This window comes from Salmo trutta, chromosome 19 (genome assembly GCF_901001165.1).
Source record: "Salmo trutta chromosome 19, fSalTru1.1, whole genome shotgun sequence".
NCBI classification, from domain to species: Eukaryota; Metazoa; Chordata; class Actinopteri; order Salmoniformes; family Salmonidae; genus Salmo; species Salmo trutta.
Window position 1 is genome coordinate 36530913 of NC_042975.1, and position 22978 is coordinate 36553890.

General features: G+C 40.7%; 1 protein-coding gene across 2 annotated transcripts; it reads left to right on the plus strand.

The window, feature by feature from the left end:
* The first annotated feature begins 312 nt into the window (after window positions 1-312).
* On the plus strand, window positions 313-2806 carry LOC115154494 (39S ribosomal protein L48, mitochondrial). 2 transcript variants are annotated; one of them, XM_029700767.1, is made up of 8 exons: window positions 313-462; window positions 1075-1127; window positions 1265-1296; window positions 1458-1546; window positions 1655-1824; window positions 2026-2128; window positions 2238-2327; window positions 2448-2806. In XM_029700767.1, exons 1-8 carry the CDS (start codon window positions 442-444, stop codon window positions 2520-2522), a joined length of 633 nt encoding a protein of 210 aa, XP_029556627.1. In that variant the 5' UTR covers window positions 313-441; the 3' UTR covers window positions 2523-2806. The 2 variants fall into 2 exon arrangements, with proteins under 2 accessions (XP_029556627.1, XP_029556626.1); XM_029700766.1 differs by lacking the exon at window positions 313-462 and adding an exon at window positions 631-932.
* Window positions 2807-22978: the final 20172 nt, after the last annotated feature.

Genomic DNA, 22978 nt, shown 5'->3' on the forward strand with positions numbered 1-22978 from the left:
TGGCTAGCTACTTCCAGACACAAATGAGAGAACACCTCACTCTGACCATTTTACTCGCCCTACTAGCAGAGCTGGTTAGGCTGTTGTCATGTGTTTTAGAGCGTTGTTGACTGTAACTGTGCTGCTGCCAACAATTTAATTACGTTTACTGACACCGGTCATATTCAACGGGTGTTATGCGTTCGTAAATTCCTCAGTTATTCTGCGCTCTGGCACACTCAGACGACAGTGCTCTGAAATTGGAGTAGATAGCCATAGTGAATTTACGAACGCACCCATTTCGTGACCCGGCCACATAAACTTTCCAATATGTATCCGTCAATAATATAGTAGCTATTTCATAATGGGGATCAGTGTCTAAATGTTTTGATTTTGTTCTCACGTACTGAAGTGAACGATTGGTGGAATTTGCATTTTTCATGAAATCCCATGTAAATTGTTATGGGAACGACGTTTTGCATGGTAATGTATATGTCAGATGAAAGGGGAGTTGATGCAGGTTGCTTGACGAGGATGCCACGTTTCCAGGGCCAGCATCGGACTTTGAACGCAATGCCGTCTTTCTTTGTAATACTATGACATTGTGCTGTGAGCAATAATTACATATTATACACTTGTTTGGCTGTATCCAATACCCTGATACTCGGCTAGGTTTCTCTTTGATGCATATATTAAATACAATTTAAGAAAACATAGAAGAAGCAACTGCAAGCGAAAAGCAAACACATTTGAAAGCGGAAATAAAATATTGTCCTTGTTCCATACCACATTTTAGTCAGATGGACCAACCGGAAGCATTTTTCTCAGAAACTCTTGTGTACATGTGCAACAACTAGCTTCAGCAAAATTGTGAATCTAATATAATTTCGAGATTTGTTGTGACGTGATTACTTAATCTTAAATTTGAAGCAATGAATCCTGTCATTCGCAAGGTAGTGTCTTCTACTCATAAATGGTGTTTGTCACATTTTTATTGTTGATGTAGCTAACTGGCTAGCAAGAAGGAAGGTCAATCATGTCAGCATATCAAAACACTTGTATATGATAGATTGTTTGTCTTCTATCCCGTTACAGGCTTCCTTCGCATTTCATTCACGTGTGTTGGACCAAGCAGGATTGTTATTCCGGTAAATTAGTTAAAAGCATATAGGCAGCCAATTGCTGGTTGTTACAGGACACAATAATTACCACATCAGGTTTCATTCGATGGGGTGTTAGCTAGTGACATTTCAAGGTCTCTAATGTTTCTGATGTTTATTTTAAGGGCATCAGTATCAGTGCAACATCTGATTCAGGGTAAGTCCTCCCACCAATAACAATAGTTACTGTTGTGTATCAATTTAGACTTTCTAGGAAAGTCTTAGGAAGTGACTATATCCTGAAAGTTATATTGCCACTTATATAATTACCTAAGTGTATGTAAGCCATCTGTTTGTCTGGATAACTGTTTTCTACAGGGAGTCTGGTATTTTCCAATGAGCGACAATATAGGACCATGCCTACTCATGGGATTGGCAAATATAAGCACCTGTTACCCAAAGAAGCGGTAAGACTATCCTTAGTAGATCACTTAATTATACTTTATAATACTGAAGCCACCAGCTTACACTGTTAGCATATCTACTTGCTTATAGAACATTTATTGTGCCTTCAGCCAAAGAAAAAGAAAGAGAGACAGCAGATGAAGCAGATCAAAACTGCGACAGATGCAGAGTACGGGACTCTGAACGTGAAAGTGTCTGGGTATGACATGATCCTAGTGGAGCACTACTCCCAGTACATCCACAATCTCTGCAACCGCCTAGGTGTCAAAGTGGCTGAGAGGTGAGAGGTAGACTTTAAGACAGCGTGTTACTGGCCTCACTCAAAGATTTGATGGCCCAAATATCCATGTCTCTGTTGCAAAGTTCATAATGCTTCAATAGGAGGCACACATTTGGCCGTCTTTCGTAGCATGGGATTACATCATCCAATTGGTTAACTAACTAACCTTAAAGGGATGAACTAACACTATTCTCCTCTCAGCTATGCATTGCCCACTAAGAGCACGGAAGTCATGGTCATGCCAGAGCAAGGGACCAAGATGTATGTAGATGCCATCCTCAAGACCCATGAGCGAATTGTTCAGGTAATGGAGCGTTTTTAGTGATAATAATTTGTTCTCTGAACTTTTGGCAGTTGCACTTTCAAACAGCTTTTCACTCTAGAGGGAGCATTGATAAGTGTTTTGTTTACAGCTCAGCCAACTAAACGCCACATTATGCCCCACCTTTATGGAGGTCCTGTTAAAGAATCAGCCAGAGGGGATTCAACTCTCTGTAAAGCCGGTGAGCATATGACATCTATGTTCTTGACCTCTGCATGACTTTTCTTTTGCACAAGGATCATATCATATCTACAGTATGTACATTTGTTAGTAATTGTTCAGTGCTTGTCTGTTTCCCCAGCACACAGAGGCAGATTACCAAGCCCGTTTCAAGGCACGTCCAGAGCTAGAGGGACTGATGGCACAGATGACCTAGTGAGAGGAAAAACACTGTCCACCCCACCCTTTAACCTCAACTGTCATCATACTTTTTTTGACCTCTACTTTGTCACATTTGAAGCAGTGGATGCCTATGTGTATTTTTTTCCTTACAATAGTGTTGTTGTTTTTTGTAATCATGACGTGTACATATTGTAAATGAATTGTGGGTGAATGTAGGACATTGTACAAAAGCTGAAGAGCATACGCACATCCAGGTGCTTTTTGCAGATGCTGGAGTTGTAGGTTAATTCATGAAAAATAAAAACAGCGCACACTGCTGCTCATGCTCCCAGGTGATTTTATTATAACAACGTTTCGACCCTTAGGTCTTCATCAGGCATCCATGATTCTGTCTCTTCGCAGCAAAATCTGCAGAGCTGGGAAGGTTTGTATCCCCCACATAAATAACATTCTATTGGTTGCAAGAATTTTGTATAATAATTTAAATTGAAAAATTCTAAGTTTTGAATCCAGCCTCATTTTGCGTATCAGTTCATAAACCATGTGCCATGGAATCGGTACGTCTTCCCAACTATTTTACAATCTATATGGCACAGCTGTCAATGTTTTGGTTCTTAAATGGAACTGGTATACATTTTTATTTTATCACAATTTTCTTTAACCAATTGTGATCTTTAATGCAGGGCCGTTCCTTGCGGTAATGCTACACTTAGTTGGTTGTAATTTTGGATAGAGCAGACATTTCCATATGTTTTTTTTTATATTTATTTATTTATTTATTTCACCTTTATTTAACCAGGTAGGCAAGTTGAGAACAAGTTCTCATTTACAATTGCGACCTGGCCAAGATAAAGCAAAGCAGTTCGACAACATACAAAAACACAGAGTTACACATGGAGTAAAACAACATACAATCAATGATGCAGTAGAAAAAATAAGACTATATACAATGTGAGCAAATGATGTGAGATAATGGAGGTAAAGGCAAAAAAATGCCATGGTGGCAAAGTAAATAAAGTATGGCAAGAAAAAACACTGGAATGGTAGATTTGTAGTTTGAAGAAAGTTAAAAGTTAAAATATAAATAATATGGTGCAAAGGAGCAAAATAAATAAAATAAATAAATACAGTAGGGGAAAGGGTAGTAGTTTGGGCTCAATTAAAGATGGGCTATGTACAGGTGCAGAGATCTGTGAGCTGCTCTGACAGCTGGTGCTTAAAGCTAGTGAGGGAGATAAGTGTTTCCAGTTTTAGAGATTTTTGTAGTTCGTTCCAATCATTGGCAGCTGAGAACTGGAAGGAGAGACGACCAAAGGAGGAGTTGGCTTTAGGGGTGACCAGAGAGATATACCTGCTGGAGCGCGTGCTACAGGTGGGTGCTGCTATGGTGACCAGTGAGCGGAGATAAGGGGGGACTTTACCTAGCAGGGTCTTGTAGATGACCTGGAGCCAATGTGTTTGGCGACGATGATGAAGTGAAGGCCAGCCAACGAGAGCATACAGGTCGCAGTGGTGGGTTGTATATGGGGCTTTGGTGACAAAACGGATGGCACTGTGATAGACTGCATCCAGCTTGTTGAGTAGGGTATTGGAGGCTATTTTGTAAATGACATCGCCGAAGTCGAGGATTGGTAGGATGGTCAGTTTTACGAGGGTATGTTTGGCAGCATGAGTGAAGGATGCTTTGTTGCGAAATAGGAAGCCAATTCTAGATTTCACTTTGGATTGGAGATGATTGATGTGAGTCTGGAAGGAGAGTTTACAGTCTAACCAGACACCTAGGTATTTGTAGTTGTCCACAAATTCTAAGTTAGAACCGTCCAGAGAAGTTATGCTGGATGGGCGGGCAGGTGCAGGCAGCGATCGGTTGAAGAGCATGCATTTAGTTTTACTTGTGTTTAGGAGCAGTTGGAGACCACGGAAGGAGAGTTGAATGGCATTGAAGCTCGTCTGGAGGGTTGTTAACACAGTGTCCAAAGAAGGGCCAGAAGTATACAGAATGGTGTCGTCTGCGTAGAGGTGGATCAGAGATTCACCAGCAGCAAGAGCGACATCATTTATGTATACAGAGAAAAGAGTTGGCCCAAGAATTGAACCCTGTGGTACCCCCATAGAGACTGCCAGAGGTCCAGACAGTAGGCCCTCCGATTTGACACACTGAACTCTGTCAGAGAAGTAGTTGGTGAACCAGGCGACGCAATCGTTTGAGAAACCAAGGCTACTAAGTGTGCCGATGAGGATGTGGTGATTAACAGAGTCAAAAGCTTTGGCCAGGTCAATGAATACGGCAGCACAGTAATGTTTCTTATCGATGGCGGTTACGATGTCGTTTAGGACCTTGAGCGTGGCTGAGGTGCACCCATGACCAGCTCTGAAACCAGATTGCATAGCGGAGAGGGTGCGGTGGGATTCAAAATAGTTGGTAATCTGTTTGTTGACTTGGCTTTCGAAGACCTTAGAAAGGCAGGGTAGGATGGATATAGGTCTGTAGCAACTTGGGTCAAGAGTGTCACCTCCTTTGAAGAGGGGGATGACAGCAGCTGCTTTCCAATCTATGGGAATCTCAGACGACACGAAAGAGAGGTTGAACAGGCTAGTAATAGGGGTTGCAATAATTTCGGCAGATAATTTTAGAAAGAAAGGGTCCAGATTGTCAAGCCCAGCTGATTTGTAGGGGTCCAGATTTTGCAGCTCTTTCAGAACATCAGCTGAATGGATTTGGGAGAAGGAGAAATGGGGGAGGCTTGGGCGAGTAGCTGTGGGGGGTGCAGTGCTGTTGAATGCAGTAGGGGTAGTTAGGTGGAAAGCATGGCCAGCCGTAGAAAAATGCTTATTGAAATTCTCAATTATAGTGGGCTTATCGGTGGTGACAGAGTTTCCTATCCTCAGTGCAGTGGGCAGTTGGGAGGAGGTGTTCTTATTCTCCATGGACTTTACAATGTCCCAGAATTTTTTAGAGTTGGAGTTGCACGAAGCAAATTTCTGTTTGAAAAAGCTAGCCTTGGCGTTTCTAACTGCCTGTGTGTATTGGTTTCTAACTTCCCTAAAAAGTTGCATATCGCGGGGGCAGTTCGATGCTAATGCAGAACGCCACAGGATATTTTTGTGTTGGTTAAGGGCAGTCAGGTCTGGGGAGAACCAAGGGCTATATCTGTTCCTGGTTCTACATTTCTTGAAAGGGGCATGCTTATTTAAGATGGAGAGGAAGGCATTTAAAAAAAATAACCAGGCATCCTCTACTGACGGGATGAGGTCAATATCCTTCCAGGATACCAGGGCCAGGTCGATTAGAAAGGCTTGCTCGTTGAAATGTTTCAGGGAGCGTTTGACAGTGATGAGTGGAGGTCGTTTGACCGCTGACCCATTACGGGTGCAGGCAATGAGGCAGTGATCGCTGAGATCTTGGTTGAAAACAGCAGAGGTGTAATTAGAGGGCACATTGGTTAGGATGATATCTATGAGGGTGCCAGTGTTTGCGGCTTTGGGGTTGTACCTGGTGGGTTCATTAATAATTTGTGTGAGATTGAGGGCATCAAGCTTGGATTGTAGAATGGCTGGGGTGTTAAGCATGTCCCAGTTTAGGTCGCCTAGTAGCACGAGCTCTGAAGATAGATGGGGGGCAATCAGTTCACATATGGTGTCCAGAGCACAGCTAGGGGCCGAGGGGGGTCTATAGCAGGCGGCAACGGTGAGAGACTTGTTTTTGGAGAGGTGGATTTTTAAAAGTAGAAGTTCAAATTGTTTGGGTACAGACCTGGATAGCAGGACAGAACTCTGCAAGCTATCTCTGCAGTAGATTGCAACACCGCCCCCTTTGGTCGTTCTATCTTGTCTGAAAACGTTGTAGTTAGGGATGAAGATTTCACAGTTTTTGGTGGACTTCCTAAGCCAAGATTCAGACACAGCTAGGACATCCGGGTTGGCAGAGTGTGCTAAAGCAGTGAATAAAACAAACTTAGGGAGGAGGCTTCTAATGTTAACATGCATGAAACCAAGGCTATTACGGTTGCAGAAGTCATCAAAAGAGAGCGCCTGGGGAGTAGGTGTGGAGCCAGGCACTGAAGGGCCTGGATTCACCTCTACATCCCCAGCGGAGCAGAGAAGGATAAGTATGAGGGTACGGCTAAAAGCTATAAGAATTGGTCGTCTGTGACGTCCAGAATAGAGAGAAAAAGGAGCAGGTATCTGGGGGCGATAAAATAGCTTCAAGGTATAATGTACAGACAAAGGTATGGTGGGATGTGAGTACAGAGGAGGTAAACCTAGGCATTTAGTGATTATGAGAGAGATATTGTCTCTAGAAATATCATTGAAACCAGAAGATGTCATAGCATGTGTGGGTGGAGGAACTGAGAGGTTGGATAAGGTATAATGAGCAGGGCTAGAGACTCTACAGTGAAATAAGCCAATAAACACTAACCAGAACAGCAATGGACAAGGCATATTGACATTAAGGAGAGGCATGCTTAGCCGAGTGATCAGAGGGTCCAGTGAGAATCAGACAGCTAGCCGGACCATAGGTAGCAAGCTGGTGGAAGATGGGAGGGAGGTCTGTTTTTAGCCGCCTCGTACGTTTCCGTCTGTGGGTTAGTGGGGTTCCGTGTGGAAGGGGGGACCTGTCCAAGTTGGCAAAATAGTGAGTTATAGTGGCCCAAGAAAAGTGTCCGACAGACCTATTCAGATCGCAGCCGAAAAGACAGCTAACGATTAGCTGGCCGCAGATGGGCGATCAGGTTACGTCGCGACGGAGGGGCCAGTTGGACAACTCCCTCGGGCAGATAACGTCGGTGATCCAGTCGTGAAGACCCAATGGGGCTCCGCATCGGCAGTAAAACGGGTCAGGATAGGTGAGTTGTAGCCCAGGAGACACTTCAGCTGGCTAGCTCAGGAGTAGCCCACGAGTGGCTGACGGAATTCTTCAGCTGGCTAGCTAGCTAGCTCCGTAATAGTGTGTGTTAATTCCGAGACCGACGTTGCCAATAGTCACTCAGGTAGCAGCTAGTTAGCTGCAAGATCCAGGTGTAAATGTCCAGAGCCTGCGGTAGAAATCGAGGAAAGGAGAGAGAATAGGTCCGATATGCTTTGTTAGCTGCATGTTTGACATAACTCCACCAATCCTATTTATGATATAATTTACCAAGATTATACCTTTTTTTTAATATCAAATATTTGTTGTTTTATTTGTTCTCTCTTTTCTGGTTGATTAAATTGAAATTGCAACCAACTTTATGGCTTGTTTTTAAAAAAAATAGCGATATTTGGGAGATGATTTCCTTTTCAAATAACTGAAAGTGAGAGGTTGTAATCTGAATAAAGGGAAAAAGGCCATTCTTGAACACATGGTGAGACATTTTTACTAATTTGCTAGAAAACCAGTTTGGATTTAAGCCTTTAATATTTAATCATTTCTGCCCTCTGAATTCATATTCATTAAATAAATAGGCCTGTTTAATTATGTTTGGCTTGCCGTTCCAAATAAATTTGAATATTTTTTTCTCGTGTAATTAAAAAAACTGTTCGCTAGGTGTAGGCAAGACCATAAGCAAATAAGTAAACTGGGATATGACTAAAGAGTTAATCAGGGTGATTTTACCACAAATATACAGGTATTTATTTACCTTTCCATGGTAGCAAGATCTTATCTACTTTTGCTAACTTTATATAAAAATGTATTGGAGTGAGATAATTTAGTTATTTCAGGATATGTATACTGAGTATATCCACATCACCTTCAGACCATTTTATTGGTAAACCACACAGTAATGTAAAAGTTGTATTTTTTTGTGATCCAATACATAATACTTATCATAATTTGGTTGTAATCCAGAGAGGTTAGAGAAATTATCGAGATCCTTTATGAGGCTGTGGAGGGATCCAAGTTGTGGATTTAAAAGAAAACATGAATCATCCGCATACAATGACACCTTTGTTTTTAAGCCCTGTATTTCTAACCCCTTGATATTATTGTTAGATCTGATTTTAACAGCTAACCTTTTGATGGCCATAATAAATAGACATGCCGATAGTGGACAAGCTTGTTTTACTCCTCTTGACAGTTTAAAACATTTTGAGAACTAGACATTATTTACACCAACGTTTACAGAACTATACATGATTTTAACCCATTTTATAATAGATTCTCCAAAAATTGAAATGTTCCAGGCATTTATACAGTTGAAGTCAAAAGTTTACATCCACCTTAGCCAAATACATTTAAACTCAGTTTTTCACAATTCCTGACATTTAATCCTAGTAAAAATTCCCTGTCTTAGGTCAGTTACAATCACCAATTTATTTTAAGAATGTGAAATGTCAGAATAATCATAGAGAGAATGATTTATTTCAGCTTTTTCTTCTTTCATCACATTCCCAGTGGGTCAGAAGTTTACATACACTCAATTAGTATTTGGTAGCATTGCCGTTAAATTGTTTAACTTGGGTCAAACGTTTCAGGTAGCCTTCCACAAGCTTCCCACAATAAATTTGGTGAATTTTGGCCCATTCCTCCTGACAGAGCTGGTGTAACTGAGTCAGGTTTGTAAGCCTCCTTGCTCACACACACTTTTTCAGTTCTGCCCACAAATTTTCTATAGGATTGAGGTCGGTTCTTTGTGATGGCCACTCCAATACCTTGACTTTGTTGTCCTTAAGCCATTTTGCCACAACTTTGGAAGTATGCTTGGGGTTATTGTCCATTTGGAAGACCCATTTGCAACTTCCTGACTGATGTCTTGAGATCTTGCTTCAACAACATCATTTTCTTTCCTCGTGATGCCATCTATTTTGTGAAGTGCACTAGTCCCTCCTGCAGCAAAGCACCCCACAACATGATGCTGCCACCACCGTGCTTCACGGTTGGGATGGTGTTCTTCGGCTTGCAAGCCTCCCCCTTTTTCCTCCAAGCATAATGATGGTCATTATGGCCAAACAGTTCTATTTTTGTTTCATCAGACCAGAGGGTATTTCTCCAAAAAGTACGATCTTTGTCCCCATGTGCAGTTGCGAAGCGTAGTCAGGCTTTTTTATGGCGGTTTTGGAGCAGTGGCTTCTTCCTTGCTGAGCGGCCTTTCAGGTTATGTCGATATAGGACTCGTTTTACTGTGGATATAGATACTTTTGTATGTGTTTCCTCCAGCATCTTCACAAGGTCCTTTGCTGTTGTTCTGGGATTGATTTGCACTTTTCGCACCAAATTACGTTCATCTCTAGGAGACAGAATGCCTCTCCTTCCTGAGTGGTATGACGGCTGCGTGGTCCCATGGTGTTTATACTTGCGTACTATTGTTTGTACAGATGAACGTGGTACCTCCAAGCGTTTGGAAATTGCTCCCAAGGATGAACCAGACTTGTGGAGGTCTACAATAATTTTTCTGAGGTCTTGGCTGATTTATTTTGATTTTCCCATGATGTCAAGCAAAGAGGCACTGAGTTTGAAGGTAGGCCTTGAAATACATCCACAGGTACACTTCCAATTGACTCAAATTATGTCAATTAGCCTAATAGAAGCTTCTAAAGCCATGACATCATTTTCTGGAATTTTTCAAGCTGATTAAAGGCACAGTCAACTTAGTGTATGTAAACTTCTGACTCACTGGAATTGTGATACAGTGAATTATAAGTGAAATAATCTGTAAACTATTTTGGGAAAAATGACTTGTGTCATGTACAAAGTAGATGTCCTAACCGACTTGCCAAAACTATAGTTTGTTCACAAGAAATGTGTGGAGTGGTTGATAAACAAGTTTTAATGACTCCAACCTAAGTGTATGTAAACTTCCAATTTCAACTGTATATAAACTCCAGTCATACTTTATCAAAAGCCTTTTCAAAGACTGCTATGAATAGCAGGCTTGTTTCCCCAGATTTTTGATTGTGTTCTATTGTTTCCAGTACTTACCTTATATTATCTCCAATGTATCGTCCATGTAAAAAACCTGTCTGATTAGAATGAATAATGTCTGACAACACCTTTTTTAATTCTATGCGCTATACATTTTGCTAGAATTTTTTTTGAATAACTACACTAAAGTTTAAGGGGCCTCCAATTTTTTTATGGACTGGATCTTTATATTTTCCACTTGTATCCTGTTTCAGTAATAATTAAATCAGACCTTCTTGTTGAGTGTCTGATAATCTACCATTTACATAGGAGTGGTTAAAACAAGCTAATAACGGTCCTATTAGTATATCAAAAAAGTTTTGGTTTACCTCAACTAGTCATCCAGCCCTGGAGTTTTCCCAGACTTAAAGGCTTTAATTGCATAAAGAAGTTCCTCCTCTGTAATTTCGCCTTCACACGAGTCTTTCTGTGCGGCTGTTCATTTTACATTATTAATAGAAAGAAAATCCATACAATTAGCTTTGGTTAGAGGAGATGGAGGAAACTGAAACGAAAACGTATGATAAAAGTACTTTGCTTCCTCTTTCAAAATATAATTTGGTGAATCATCTTTTAAGTAGCATTTCTATGTCGAAGATTTAAAAAATAATTTTATGCATTTTCCCCCATGTTCCATCCAGTTTGCTTATTTTTTATAATATATTACACTCTTTCTTGAATAAGTTCCTCCAGTTATTTTTGTTTTTCCTCTAACTTATTCTGAGTCTCTATGGTACAGTTTTTATTGCTTTCCATCTGTTCTGTTAGACCTTTTATTTCCTTTGTTAGTAAGGACTCTTTTGACCTAAATGGCTTTTGTTTTAGAGGTGAGTATTGAATTGCTTGGCCTCTAAAGGCACATTTAAAAGTGTCCCATACAACAAAGGGATTTGCTGTAACTATGTTTTGTCGGAAAAATTCAGTTATAGATTCCTTGGTCCTAGTTAAAACAAGTTATCATCCAATAGGCTTTGATTAAATTTCCAATATCCTGCCCACGTGAAAATTCAGTGAGAGTAATGTATATGCCAATTATCTGATGGTCCGACCGCATTCTATCCCGTCAACACTTTTTAAACTTTTGGTGCCAACAAGAATTACATAAGAAATAAGTCAAGACGACTAGCTTGATTGAGCCTCTGCCATGTACATCTCACTAGGCCTATTTTACATTCAGCAATTAACAAGAGCAAACCTGCTTCTCTCCAGGAAAAGCCTATTAGGCCTAGTATAAAAAATAAATCTCCATTAGATGTTGTAGCCTTTAGCTTTTCCTGGGATTTCACGAGAAGAGGAATAGCAAAGAGCCTTGCGTCATATAACCTATTGCACACGGGAATAGATGGAAGAGAGAGAAAAGAGTTGTGTAGCCGAAGTAGCTAAATATTAGCAAGATATTGGGCCACTCATTAGCTAAATATTAGGGTTATAAATATTTACCTGTCAAAGCTCCACTATTGATTAGGCCTATGTTTTTAGTCAAAAACATTCTACCTAGGCTACAACAACACATTGCAATGAGGAAAGTATTATTGTTATCAAGTGAGTACACAATTATTGTCTAGGGCTGTAAACTTTAGTGATGTCAGCCAATTAGAATTTTTGTATTTTTATTTGTTGTATTTTATTAGGATTGCCATTAGCTGTGGCGATTGCAGCAGCTACTCTTCCAGGGGTCCACACAAAACATAAAACATGACATAATACAGAACATTAATAGACAAGAACAGCTCAAGGACAGAACTGCATACATTTAAAACGTCACACATAGCTGGTGGGGTAAGTGTGTGTGTGTCAATGCTGTATGTTAATTCCATCAATCAAATGTATTTATAAAGCCCTTTTACATCAGCAGATGACACAAAGTGCTCATACAGAAACCCAGCCTAAAACCCCAAACAGCAAGCAATGCAGATGTAGAAGCACTGTGGCTAGGAAAAACTCCATAGAAAGGCAGGAACCTAGTAAGAAACCTAGAGAGGAACCAGGCTCTGAGGGGTGGCCATTCCTCTTCTGGCTGTGCCTGGTGGAGATTATAACAGTACATGGCTATTGAGTCCAGATCGTTCTTCAAGATGTTCAAACTTTCATATATGACCAGCAGGGTCAAATAATGATCACAGTGGTTGTAGAGGGTGCAACAGGTCAGCACCTCAGGAGTAAATGTCATTTGGCTTTACATAGCCGAGCATTCAGAGGTCGAGACAGCAGGTGATGAGAGAGAGAGACCAGATACAGCAGGTCCGGGACAAGATAGCACATCCGGTGAACAGGTCAGGGTTCCATAGCTGTAGACAGAACAGTTGAAACTGGAGTAGCAGCAAAACCAGGTGGACTGTGGACAGCCAGTAGTCATCAGGCCAGGTAGTCCTGGGGCATGGTCCTAGGGCTCAGGTCCTCCAGGAGAGAGGGAGAGATGATACTTAGGTTCACACAGAACACCAGAAAAGACAGGAGAATTTCACCAGATAGGACAGACTGACCCTAGCCCCCCCCAACACACAGACTATTGCAGCATACTGGAGGCTGAGACGAGGGGGGACACTGTCCGACATTACCCCCGGACAGGGCCAACCAGGCAGGATATAGCCCCACCCACTTTGCAAAAGCACAGCCCCCTCACCACTAGAGGGATATCAACAGACCACCAACTTACTACCCTGAGACAAGGCTGAGTATAGCCCACAAACATCTCCTCCACTGCACGAGCCCGAGGGGCCGCAAGACCGGACAGGAAGATCACGTCAGTGACTCAACCCACTAAAGTCGAGTATAGCACAAAAAAGCTTGGCACAACCTGACGCAACCCTCATAGGGACGGCATGGAAGAGCACTAGTAAGCCAGCCCCCGTAATTGGGTCAGAGGCAGAGAATCCCATTGGAGTGAGGGGAGCCGGCCAGGCAGAGACAGCAAGGGCGGTTTGTCATTCCAGTGCCTTGCCATTCACTTTCGCACCCCTGGGCCAGACCACACTCAATCGTAGGACCTACTGAAGAGACGAGTCTTCAGTAAAGTACTGAGAAAAGTACAGTACCGAGTCTGCGTCTCTTCCGTGGATAGGCAGACCATTCCACAAAAATGTTGCTCTATAGGAGAAAGCCCTGCCTCCAGCTGTTTGCTTACAAATTCTAGGGACAATAAGGAGGCCTGTGTCTTGTGACCGTAGCGTACGTGTAGGTATGTACCACAGGACCATATCGGAGAGATAGGTAGGAGCAAGTCCATGTAATGCTTTGTAAGTTAGCACTAAAACCTTGAAATCAGCCCTAGCCTTAACAGAAAGTAAGTGTAGACAGGCTAGCACTGGAGCAATATGATAAAATGTTTGGGTTCTAGTCTAGATTCTAGCAGCCGTATTTAGCACTAACTGAAGTTTAATTAGTGCTTTATCTGGGTAGCCTGAGAGTGGAGCATTGCAGTAGTCTAATCTTATCATGCCGGCTCCCGCTCCCCCTCGCTGGTGCCAGACGGCCCCATTATTACGCACACCTGTCACCATCGTTACGCGCATCAGCGCTTCATGGGACTCACCTGGACTCCATCACGTCTTTGATTGCCTCCCCTACATCTGTCACTTCCTCAGTTTTTTACCCGTGTCTGCATTAATGTTGTTTTGTTCCCCCTGTCCAGACGCTGTCCTTGTTTTATTTCATGTCTGTTATTTATTAAATATTTACTCCCTGTACTCGCTTCTCGTCTCCCAGTGTCTGTCCTCACAAATCTAGAAGTGACGAAAGCATGGGTTAGCTTTTCTGAAACATTTTTTGACAAAAATGTTTTTCTCCATTTTTGCAATGTTACAAAGATGAAAAAAAGCTGCCCTTGAAATATTCTTGATATATTTGTCAAAAGAGAGATCAGGTTCAAGAGTAACACTGAGGTCCTTCAGTTTTAATTGAGACGACTGTACAACCATCAAGATTAATTGTCAGATCCAACAGCAGATCTCTTTATATATTGGAACGTAGAACTAGCATATCTGTTTTGTCTGAGTTTAAAAGTAAAACATTTGCTGCCATCCACTTCCTTATGTCTGAAACACAGGTTCATCAAAATGTACAGCTGTGTGTTGTCCGCATAACAGTGAAAGTTGACATTGTGTTTCCGAATGACATCACCAAGAGGTAGAATATTTAGTGAAAACAATAGTGGTCCTAAAACGGGACTTTGAGGAACACTGAAACGTACAATTGATTTGTCAGACAACAAACCATCCACGGAGACGAATTGATATCTTTCAGACAGATAAGATCTAACCCAGGCAAGAACTTGTCAATGAAGACCAATTAGGGGTTCCAATCTCTCCAAGAGAATGTGGTAATCAATAATGTCAAAAGCGACACTAAGGTCTAGGAGCATGAGGACAGATGCAGAGCCTTGGTCTGATACCATTAAAAGGTCATTTATCACCTTCATGAGTGCAGTCTCAGTACTATGATGGGGTCTAAAACCAAACTGGAGCGTTTCGTATACATTTATTGTCTCCAGGAAGGCAGTGAGATGTTGCACAACAGCTTTTTCTGAAAATGTTGAGAGGAATGGGAGATTCGATATAGGCCAATCGTTTTTTTTATTTTTCGGGTCAAGATTTGGCCATTTAATATGTTCAACATAGGAGGGCCAAGCACAGGAAGTAGTTCTTTCAGTAGTTTAGTTGGAATCGGGTCCATTAGGCAGCTGTAAGGTTTAAAAGGTTGGAAGTACCCACTGAATTATTTTAAGAGTAAATCTAGACTAGCCTACTAAGGGGTCTATTCAATCCACATCGCGCAAATACAGCTTTACAGCGTGATTGAAATTTAAAAGCAATGATCCTGCTTAGTGAAGACTGCATTCACGGTAAACGCTGCATGGTGTCAGCTTAATCGGAAGTTACCTTTATACAGCATAAATCAAGCACTGTTTATTTTTTTATAGTTTATTTAACCTGGCCAAAGCCGGACGACGCTGGGCTAATTGTGCATCCCCCTATGGGCCTCCCAATCACAGCCGGTTGGGATACAGCCTGGAATCAAACTAGAGTCTGTAGTGACGCCTCTAACACTGAGGTGCAGTGCCTTAGACCGCTGCGCCACTCGGGAGCCCAAAATAAAATCAATTTTGAGTTCATCACAGATTTCACCATTAGATTTCGCCTGGTGTGTGGGGGGGTTTGCCTTTCTGACGTAGTTGCTCAACAATAAGTACGTCTCACACACACACAGAAAAAAATAGTAACAACCTGATATTATTCTACCTCAACGTCTTATGGAGCTGGTTATTGCCTAGATAATTGATAATAGTGACATACCACTACCACGATGCATATCAATATTGAACCTTTGCATGCAGTCATTGTTTAAAATCCTCTTTTATCCTGCAGAATTCTCTCTTACTAGTAATAGGTTTTCATGCAGAGAATGTATAACACGCAACTACCACTAAATGACCACAGGGTGCCACTATCTGAACACAAAAATGGTGGTTAGAAGCAACGCTCATCAGGAGCAGGAGGAATCTGTACAAGAAGTGTACACTGGATTAGGAGCAGGGTTGGGTAGTACATGTAATCCGTTACATGTAAGGGATTACAAAAAACCGGTAACTGTAATCTGTTACATTACCAGCTAAAATATTATAATCAGATTACAGATACTTTTGAAAAAGTCGATGATTTCTTCCAGGATCACTTTTAAATTCAGAATGTATGTGTGCGAAAAAAACCTTTGACACTTCTCTCTTTTATCAATGACATTCAAATCAGCATTGAAAAAAGGCGAGTCTGACCACAAATCAGAGACCACTATGATGACACATCAAATGTGTTTGATGGATCGCGGGAAAAGAGCAGGAATAGGGTTTTTTGTAGGCTACAGTCCAAGCTGTCTTCCAATGGTGCGACTGCTGTCGGCATCCAAAGATTATACAATTTGTATAAACGCTTGGAGGTAAGGATGACAGTAGTAGTGTAGTCTACGGCGATACGGATATCACGTATTATTGATATCTACATAACGTTAGCGCATTGATGTGAATCACACTGCTGCTCTCTCATTTAGCTATTTGCGCCTTACGGATTGTGGTTGTTGTGGATGGCTTTTCACAAATCTAAATGTGTATTTGAACCCAAGAATGGTAGAATTCAAGAAGTTTAAACTGCCTATCAATCATTGTTTTTTAAACCAGTGGACAGCCAGTGAAAAATGCGCCCTTGCAACAGCTGCATAGTGCGGATCCAAGCCTATGGAATTAAAGTGGGGTTTTATTGCTCAATCTAATTCATGATGATAAAAAATAAATAAATCCATAATGGACACATGCTCAAACTTGCACACGTTTGATAGACTTAAAGGGGCAATCTGTAGTTGCCACATCCATTTTTGGATTTATACATTATATATTTATATATATCCATTGATTCTTGAAGAATATAATTTGTAAATGCTTAGTTCAACTCTCACACTCCATGAGAACCCAAAATATAAGGTTGATTTACTCCAATGTTTGTAGACATTGTAAATGTAAACAAACACTGTATAGCCTCATAACATGCTTGAAACAATATTCTTTGTATCATGGATGGTCAGTCCTTGCATCCATAACTCTGTCTATTAATCTGAGAGTGGTTACATTTCTTCAGGCCCATCCCTCAGCTTTTTTACAAAAACAGAGGCGGGGCGATCGTTTTGTTATTGTTTCATCTGTGGATTTTCCCTTTAAACAGCTGCATATTATCAAGATATCAAAGTGTCACCAACAAAAATGTAAACAATAGGCCTATAGCAAATGTAGCATATGGCATTCATTTTTCACATGTAAATATCACTTTTCAGTAGTGCTCAAAGCATGCCATTCCATGAGCGCAGCATTTATTTTTCAACTCAAAGCAATGAGCCCAATCAGTCCTCTATGACAACAAAATCATAAACAACAGAGTAGGGCTGGCTAATAAGTCCTTAGTTTTGGGGTCATGCTCAGGTAAAACAATTTGGCTAATCTATATTTCCATGTTCTATTCTTGAAGATCAAGGGGTATAACATTTATTGGAATGACTGGAATTCTGATAGACTTTGGTTTTTAATGTAAAGATATAATTTAATTGTATTATTATATGTAGTAGAAAGCAATGGCTTAGAAGAAGCCTACATAACCAACCCATAAAGTAAAATTTAACATCCATATATGGCCAGCTATGTAAAGTTTAACATAGATTTTTCCTGCAATAGATGTCGTTCAATATGTAACATACATTTTTGTCTTCTTTTATTTTTTATTTTATTTATTAACCTTTATTTAACCACGTAGGCAAGTTGAGAACAAGTTCTCATTTACAATTGCGACCTGACTCTTCTAATGCCTCTTAAGGGGAAAGTAATTTAAAAGTAACAGAACGTAATAAGATTATATTATTGTCACAAGCGTCGTTGTAGGGAGCGGACCAAACTGCAGCAGATATAGTGAACATCTTTTTATTAGAAGGAAAAACCGAAAATACACTTACAAAAAACAAACGACGAAAACAGTCCTGTAAGGTGCTCAGACTATACACGGAAACAACCACCCACAAACACAAGAGAAAATAAACCCACTTAAATATGGCCTCCAATTAGAAGCAACAACAACCAGCTGTCTCTAATTGGAGGTCGTTCCCAAAACTAACATAGATATAGAAAAACTAGAAAACCCACATAGAAATAGAAAACATAGAACATAAACCAAAACCCCGAAACACACTAAACAAACCCCTCCTGCCACGCCCTGACCACACTACAATAACAAACAACCCCTTTTACTGGTCAGGACGTGACAATTATTGAGTTTGGGTAATCCAAAAATTACTTTACTGATTACAATTTTGGACAGGTAACTAGTAACTGTAATGGATTACATTTAGAAAGTAATCAACCCAGCCCTGATTAGGAGGTACTGCAGTCAAATGCTGAGGGCCAGAAAAAAGATTGTAAAGTATTTTTTTTAAGCAACAGTAATAGTAGAAAGACCACTTTATGCAGCTCACCCTGCACTATCAGCTCCAATGTAAATAACATGAGTAAGTCTACCTCTGATAAGCTTCCCAGTAAAGCATTAAAAACAATCAAGCAACCCAGAAAAGTGCTAAAAATAGCCCATATTAACATATGTAGCCTAAGAAACAAGGTCCATGAAGTCAATAACTTACTTGCAACAGATGACATTCATAATCTGACTATCTCTGAAACTCACTTAGAAAATACCCTTGATGATACAGTGGTAGCAATACATGGTTATAACATCTACCGAAAGACAGAAATGCCAACGGAGGCGGTGTTGCTGTCTATATTCAGAACCACATTCCTGTAAAGCTTAGAGACGATCTAATGTTAAATACTGTTGAAGTAATATGGCTACAGGTTCATCTGCCTCACCTAAAGCCCATTCTTGTGGGAAGCTACTATAGACCACCAAGTGCTAACAGTCAGTATCTAGATAATATGTATGAAATGCTTGATAATGTATGTGAAATCAACAAAGAAGTATATTTTCTGGGTGATTTAAATATTGACTGGCTATCATCAAGCTGCCCACCCAGGAAAAAACTTCAAACTGTAACTAGTGCCTGCAACCTAGATCAGGTTGTTAGTCAACCTACCAGGGTAGTTACAAACAGCACAGGAATGAAATCATCAACATGTATTGATCACATTTTTACTAATGTGGCTTCTTTCACATGCACATGCATTGCTGTTTGGGGTTTTAGGCTGGGTTTCTGTACAGCACTTTGAGATATCAGCTGATGTACGAAGGGTTATATAAATACATTTGATTTGATTTGATATTTGCTTTAAAGCAGTATCCAAATCCATAGGATGTAGTGATCACAATATAATAGCCATATCTAGGACAACCAAAGTTCCAAAGGCTGGTCCTAATATAGTGTATAAGAGGTCATACAAGATGTTTTGTAGTGATTCATATGTTTATGACATAAAGAATATTTGCTGGTCTGTGGTGTGTAATGAGGAGCAACCAGACGCTGCACTTGACGCATTTATGAAACTACTTATTCCTGTTACTAATAAGCACGCACCCATTAGGAAAATGACTGTGAAAACTGTTATATCCCCTTGGATTGATGAGGAATTGAAAAATTGTATGGTTGAGAGGGATGAGGCAAAAGGTATGGAAATTAAGTCCAGCAGACCAGCTGATTGGCAAACATAGTGCAAATTAAGAAATAATGTGACTAAACTAAATAAAAATAAACTACACTATGAAACAAAGATAAAATATATAAAGAATGATAGTAAAAAGCTTTGGGGCACCTTAAATGACATTTTTGGGAAAAAAGCCAACTCGACTCCTTCATTCATTGAATCAGATGGCTCATTCATCACAAAGCCCACTGATATTGCAAACTACTTTAATGACTTTTTCATTGGCAAGCAAACTTAGGAATGACATGCCAGCAACAAATGCTGACTCTACACATCAAAGTATATCGGACCAAATTATGAAAGACAAGAATTGTACTTTTGAGTTCCGTAGTCAGTGTGGAAGAGGTGAAAAAATAATTGTTGTCTATCAGCAATGACAATCTGGAAGGAAAATTACTGAGGATAATAGCAAACGATATTGCCACTCCACATCTTCAATTTAAGCCTACTAGAGAGCATGTGCCCTCAGACCTGGAGGGAGGCTAAAGTCATTCCGCTACCCAAGAATAGTAAAGCCCCCTTTACTGGCTCAAATAGCTGACCAATCAGCCTGTTACCAACCATTAGTAAACTTCTGGAAAAAATTGTGTTTGACCAGATTCAATGCTATTTCACAGTAAACAAATTGACAACAGACTTTCAGCACACTTATAGGGAAGGACATTCAACAAGCACAGCACTTACACAAATGACTGATGATTGGCTGAGAGAAATTGATGATAAAATTATTGTGGGGACTGTCGTGTTAGACTTTATTGCAGCTTTTGATATTATCGATCATAGTCTGCTGCTGGAAAAACTTATGTGTTATGAATTTACACCCCCTGCTATAATGTGGATAAAGAGTTACTTGTCTAACAGAACACAGAGGGTGTTCTTTAATGGAAGCCCCTCAAATATAATCCAGTTAGAATCAGGAATTCCCCAGGGTAGCTGTTTAGGCCCCTTGCTTTTTAAATTGTTTTACTAACAACATGACACTAACTTTTAGTAAAGCCAGAGTGTCTATGTATGCGAATGACTCAACACTATACACGTCAGCTACTACAGCGACTGAAATAACTGCAACACTCAACAAAGAGCTGTAGTTAGTTTCAAAGTGGGTGGCAAGGAATAAAGTTAGCCCTAAATATTTCTTAAACTAAAAGCAATGTATTTGGAACAAAACACTCACTAAACCCTAAACCTCAACTAAATATTTTAATAAATAATGTGAAAGTTAAGCAAGTTGAGATGAATGAACTGCTTGGAGTAACCCTAGATTGTAAACTGTTATGGTCAAAACATATTGATGCAATAGTTGCTAAGATGGGGAGAAGTCTGTCTATAGTAAAGCGATGCTCTGCCTTCTTAACAACACTATCATCAAGGCCCTAGTTTTGTCGCACCTTGACTACAGATCAGTCGTGTGGTCAGGTGCCACAAAAAATTGCAATTGGCTCGGAACAGGGCAGCACGGCTGGCCCTTGGATGTACACAGAGAGCTAATATTAATAATATGCATGTCAATCTCTCCTGGCTGAAAGTGGAGAGACCGTTAGTAAACTTATACTTACTTATACTTAGACACATATACTTACTGTTGAGCAATTACAATGTCCGAAAGATGACATACACACAGACACAAAACCCACCACTGGTGTGTGTGGACAAAAAGTGACACATATACTTACTGGTGTGTGTGGACAAAAAGGGACACATATACTTACTGTTGAGCAATTACAATGTCCGAAAGATGACATACACACAGACACAAAACCCACCACTGGTGTGTGTGGACAAAAAGTTATTTTGAAATCATCCAACAAATCTAAACCCCTGGAAATGGCTAAACTGCATTGGAACCTATCTGTCCAGCTGTTTGAATATGGCTCAATGGGAAAAAAATATTTTCCTCTTGGGGGTATCACGCAGCCTAGGAGACAGCACTTGTATTAGTGTGTGTGTGTGTGTGTGTGTGTGTGTGTGTGTGTGTGTGTGTGTGTGTGTGTGTGTGTGTGTGTGTGTGTGTGTGTGTGAGTGAGTGAGTTTACACACCGGGGCCATACTTGCAAACATAAGCAGGCATTTAATTGTCAATGGCTCCACCATGTTTACCCACAAGGTTTCCAGAAAAAGTCCAGCCCTGTTCAAACATCACATTTAACTTTTTTTACATTTATAAAAGTAAAATAAAGAGACAGCAACACGGTCACAATCTTCTAACAACATCAAGAAGAGCAGACAGTAGCCTAATTTTGAGGTCTTAGAAACTGTTCTCAGAAACAATGGGAAACTCAGCAACAAGCCCAAAGATGCATCAGCAGCAGTCACACAGAATTCCTGCGATTTGGGAATTGACAATACTTTCCAGACATTCTTCAGCCCGAACGCCATGGATAATCTGAACAAGCATATACTGAACAAAAAGTGGAAGTAGGCAGCTATGCACCAATCTGGACTAAGGGCCTAGTGACAATCCTAGGGGGACTCATCCGTATACCAAAGGCAGCAGGCTTCGGGGCATTATTCATATCTATACTGATAGCGATAGTCACGGCTTCCATCAAGAACCTGATCCCAGAAGAGAACAGCATTGTTTGGAAGTTAAATGACGAGACAGAGTCATTGATGTGAGTAACCAGTCTTTGCACATTGCAATGCATCCTGGTATATCAAACACACCCTTAAAAACAATGCATCTGGGTATGTCAAGCACACCGGTAAAAACACTGGTGTTGCAGTAATTAACATTTACCAACAGATGGCATCAACGTGCCATCTTACGCCCGTAACATCTTCCATTTTATAAAATAAGACAGGAACTGTCAATTCACTAACAAAACAAACCTACTAATAATATCCAACATGAACCGTTTAGTTTTTTTTCAGGTATAAAATAAACAACACATTTTGATTCTCTTCACTTTTCCCATTTATAAATCTCTGTCTGTCAACAATCCATAATAGGAAACCTACAGATTAAGTATTTTAGGTGGCAGGGACAGCCGCCCGCAGCATGAAAAGACGGGGCTTTTCTGTGAGGACTGTGGGATCACGCACAGGCGTGTCACCTGACTGTCTGAGGGGAGTATTGATGGGCGATGGAGCAGCCGCCATGTGATCCCCTGGCTCTTCGCCCAGTACCTCAGGCCCCACGTGGCATGCTGGGGTTCTGTCCTTTTGTTATGCGACCCCTATGACAATCAGGGTTCTGAATAGGTGCTGGCTCAGCAACTCAAAGGTCAACTCTGTTACGGCGATACAGTGATCCATTAATTTTGACGAAGTAGGAGCGTGGTGCAACTTTCTGCTTTCAACTTTCCGTCTGGTCCCCTGGTAGTGGCTTCATCCGCACCACTTCACCCACCCTGAGCTCAGGTAAGTCCTTAATGTGTATAAGAAAAGGGATACTGTTGACTCTTCTTTGGAAGCTGTTTTTACCATACATGAGAAG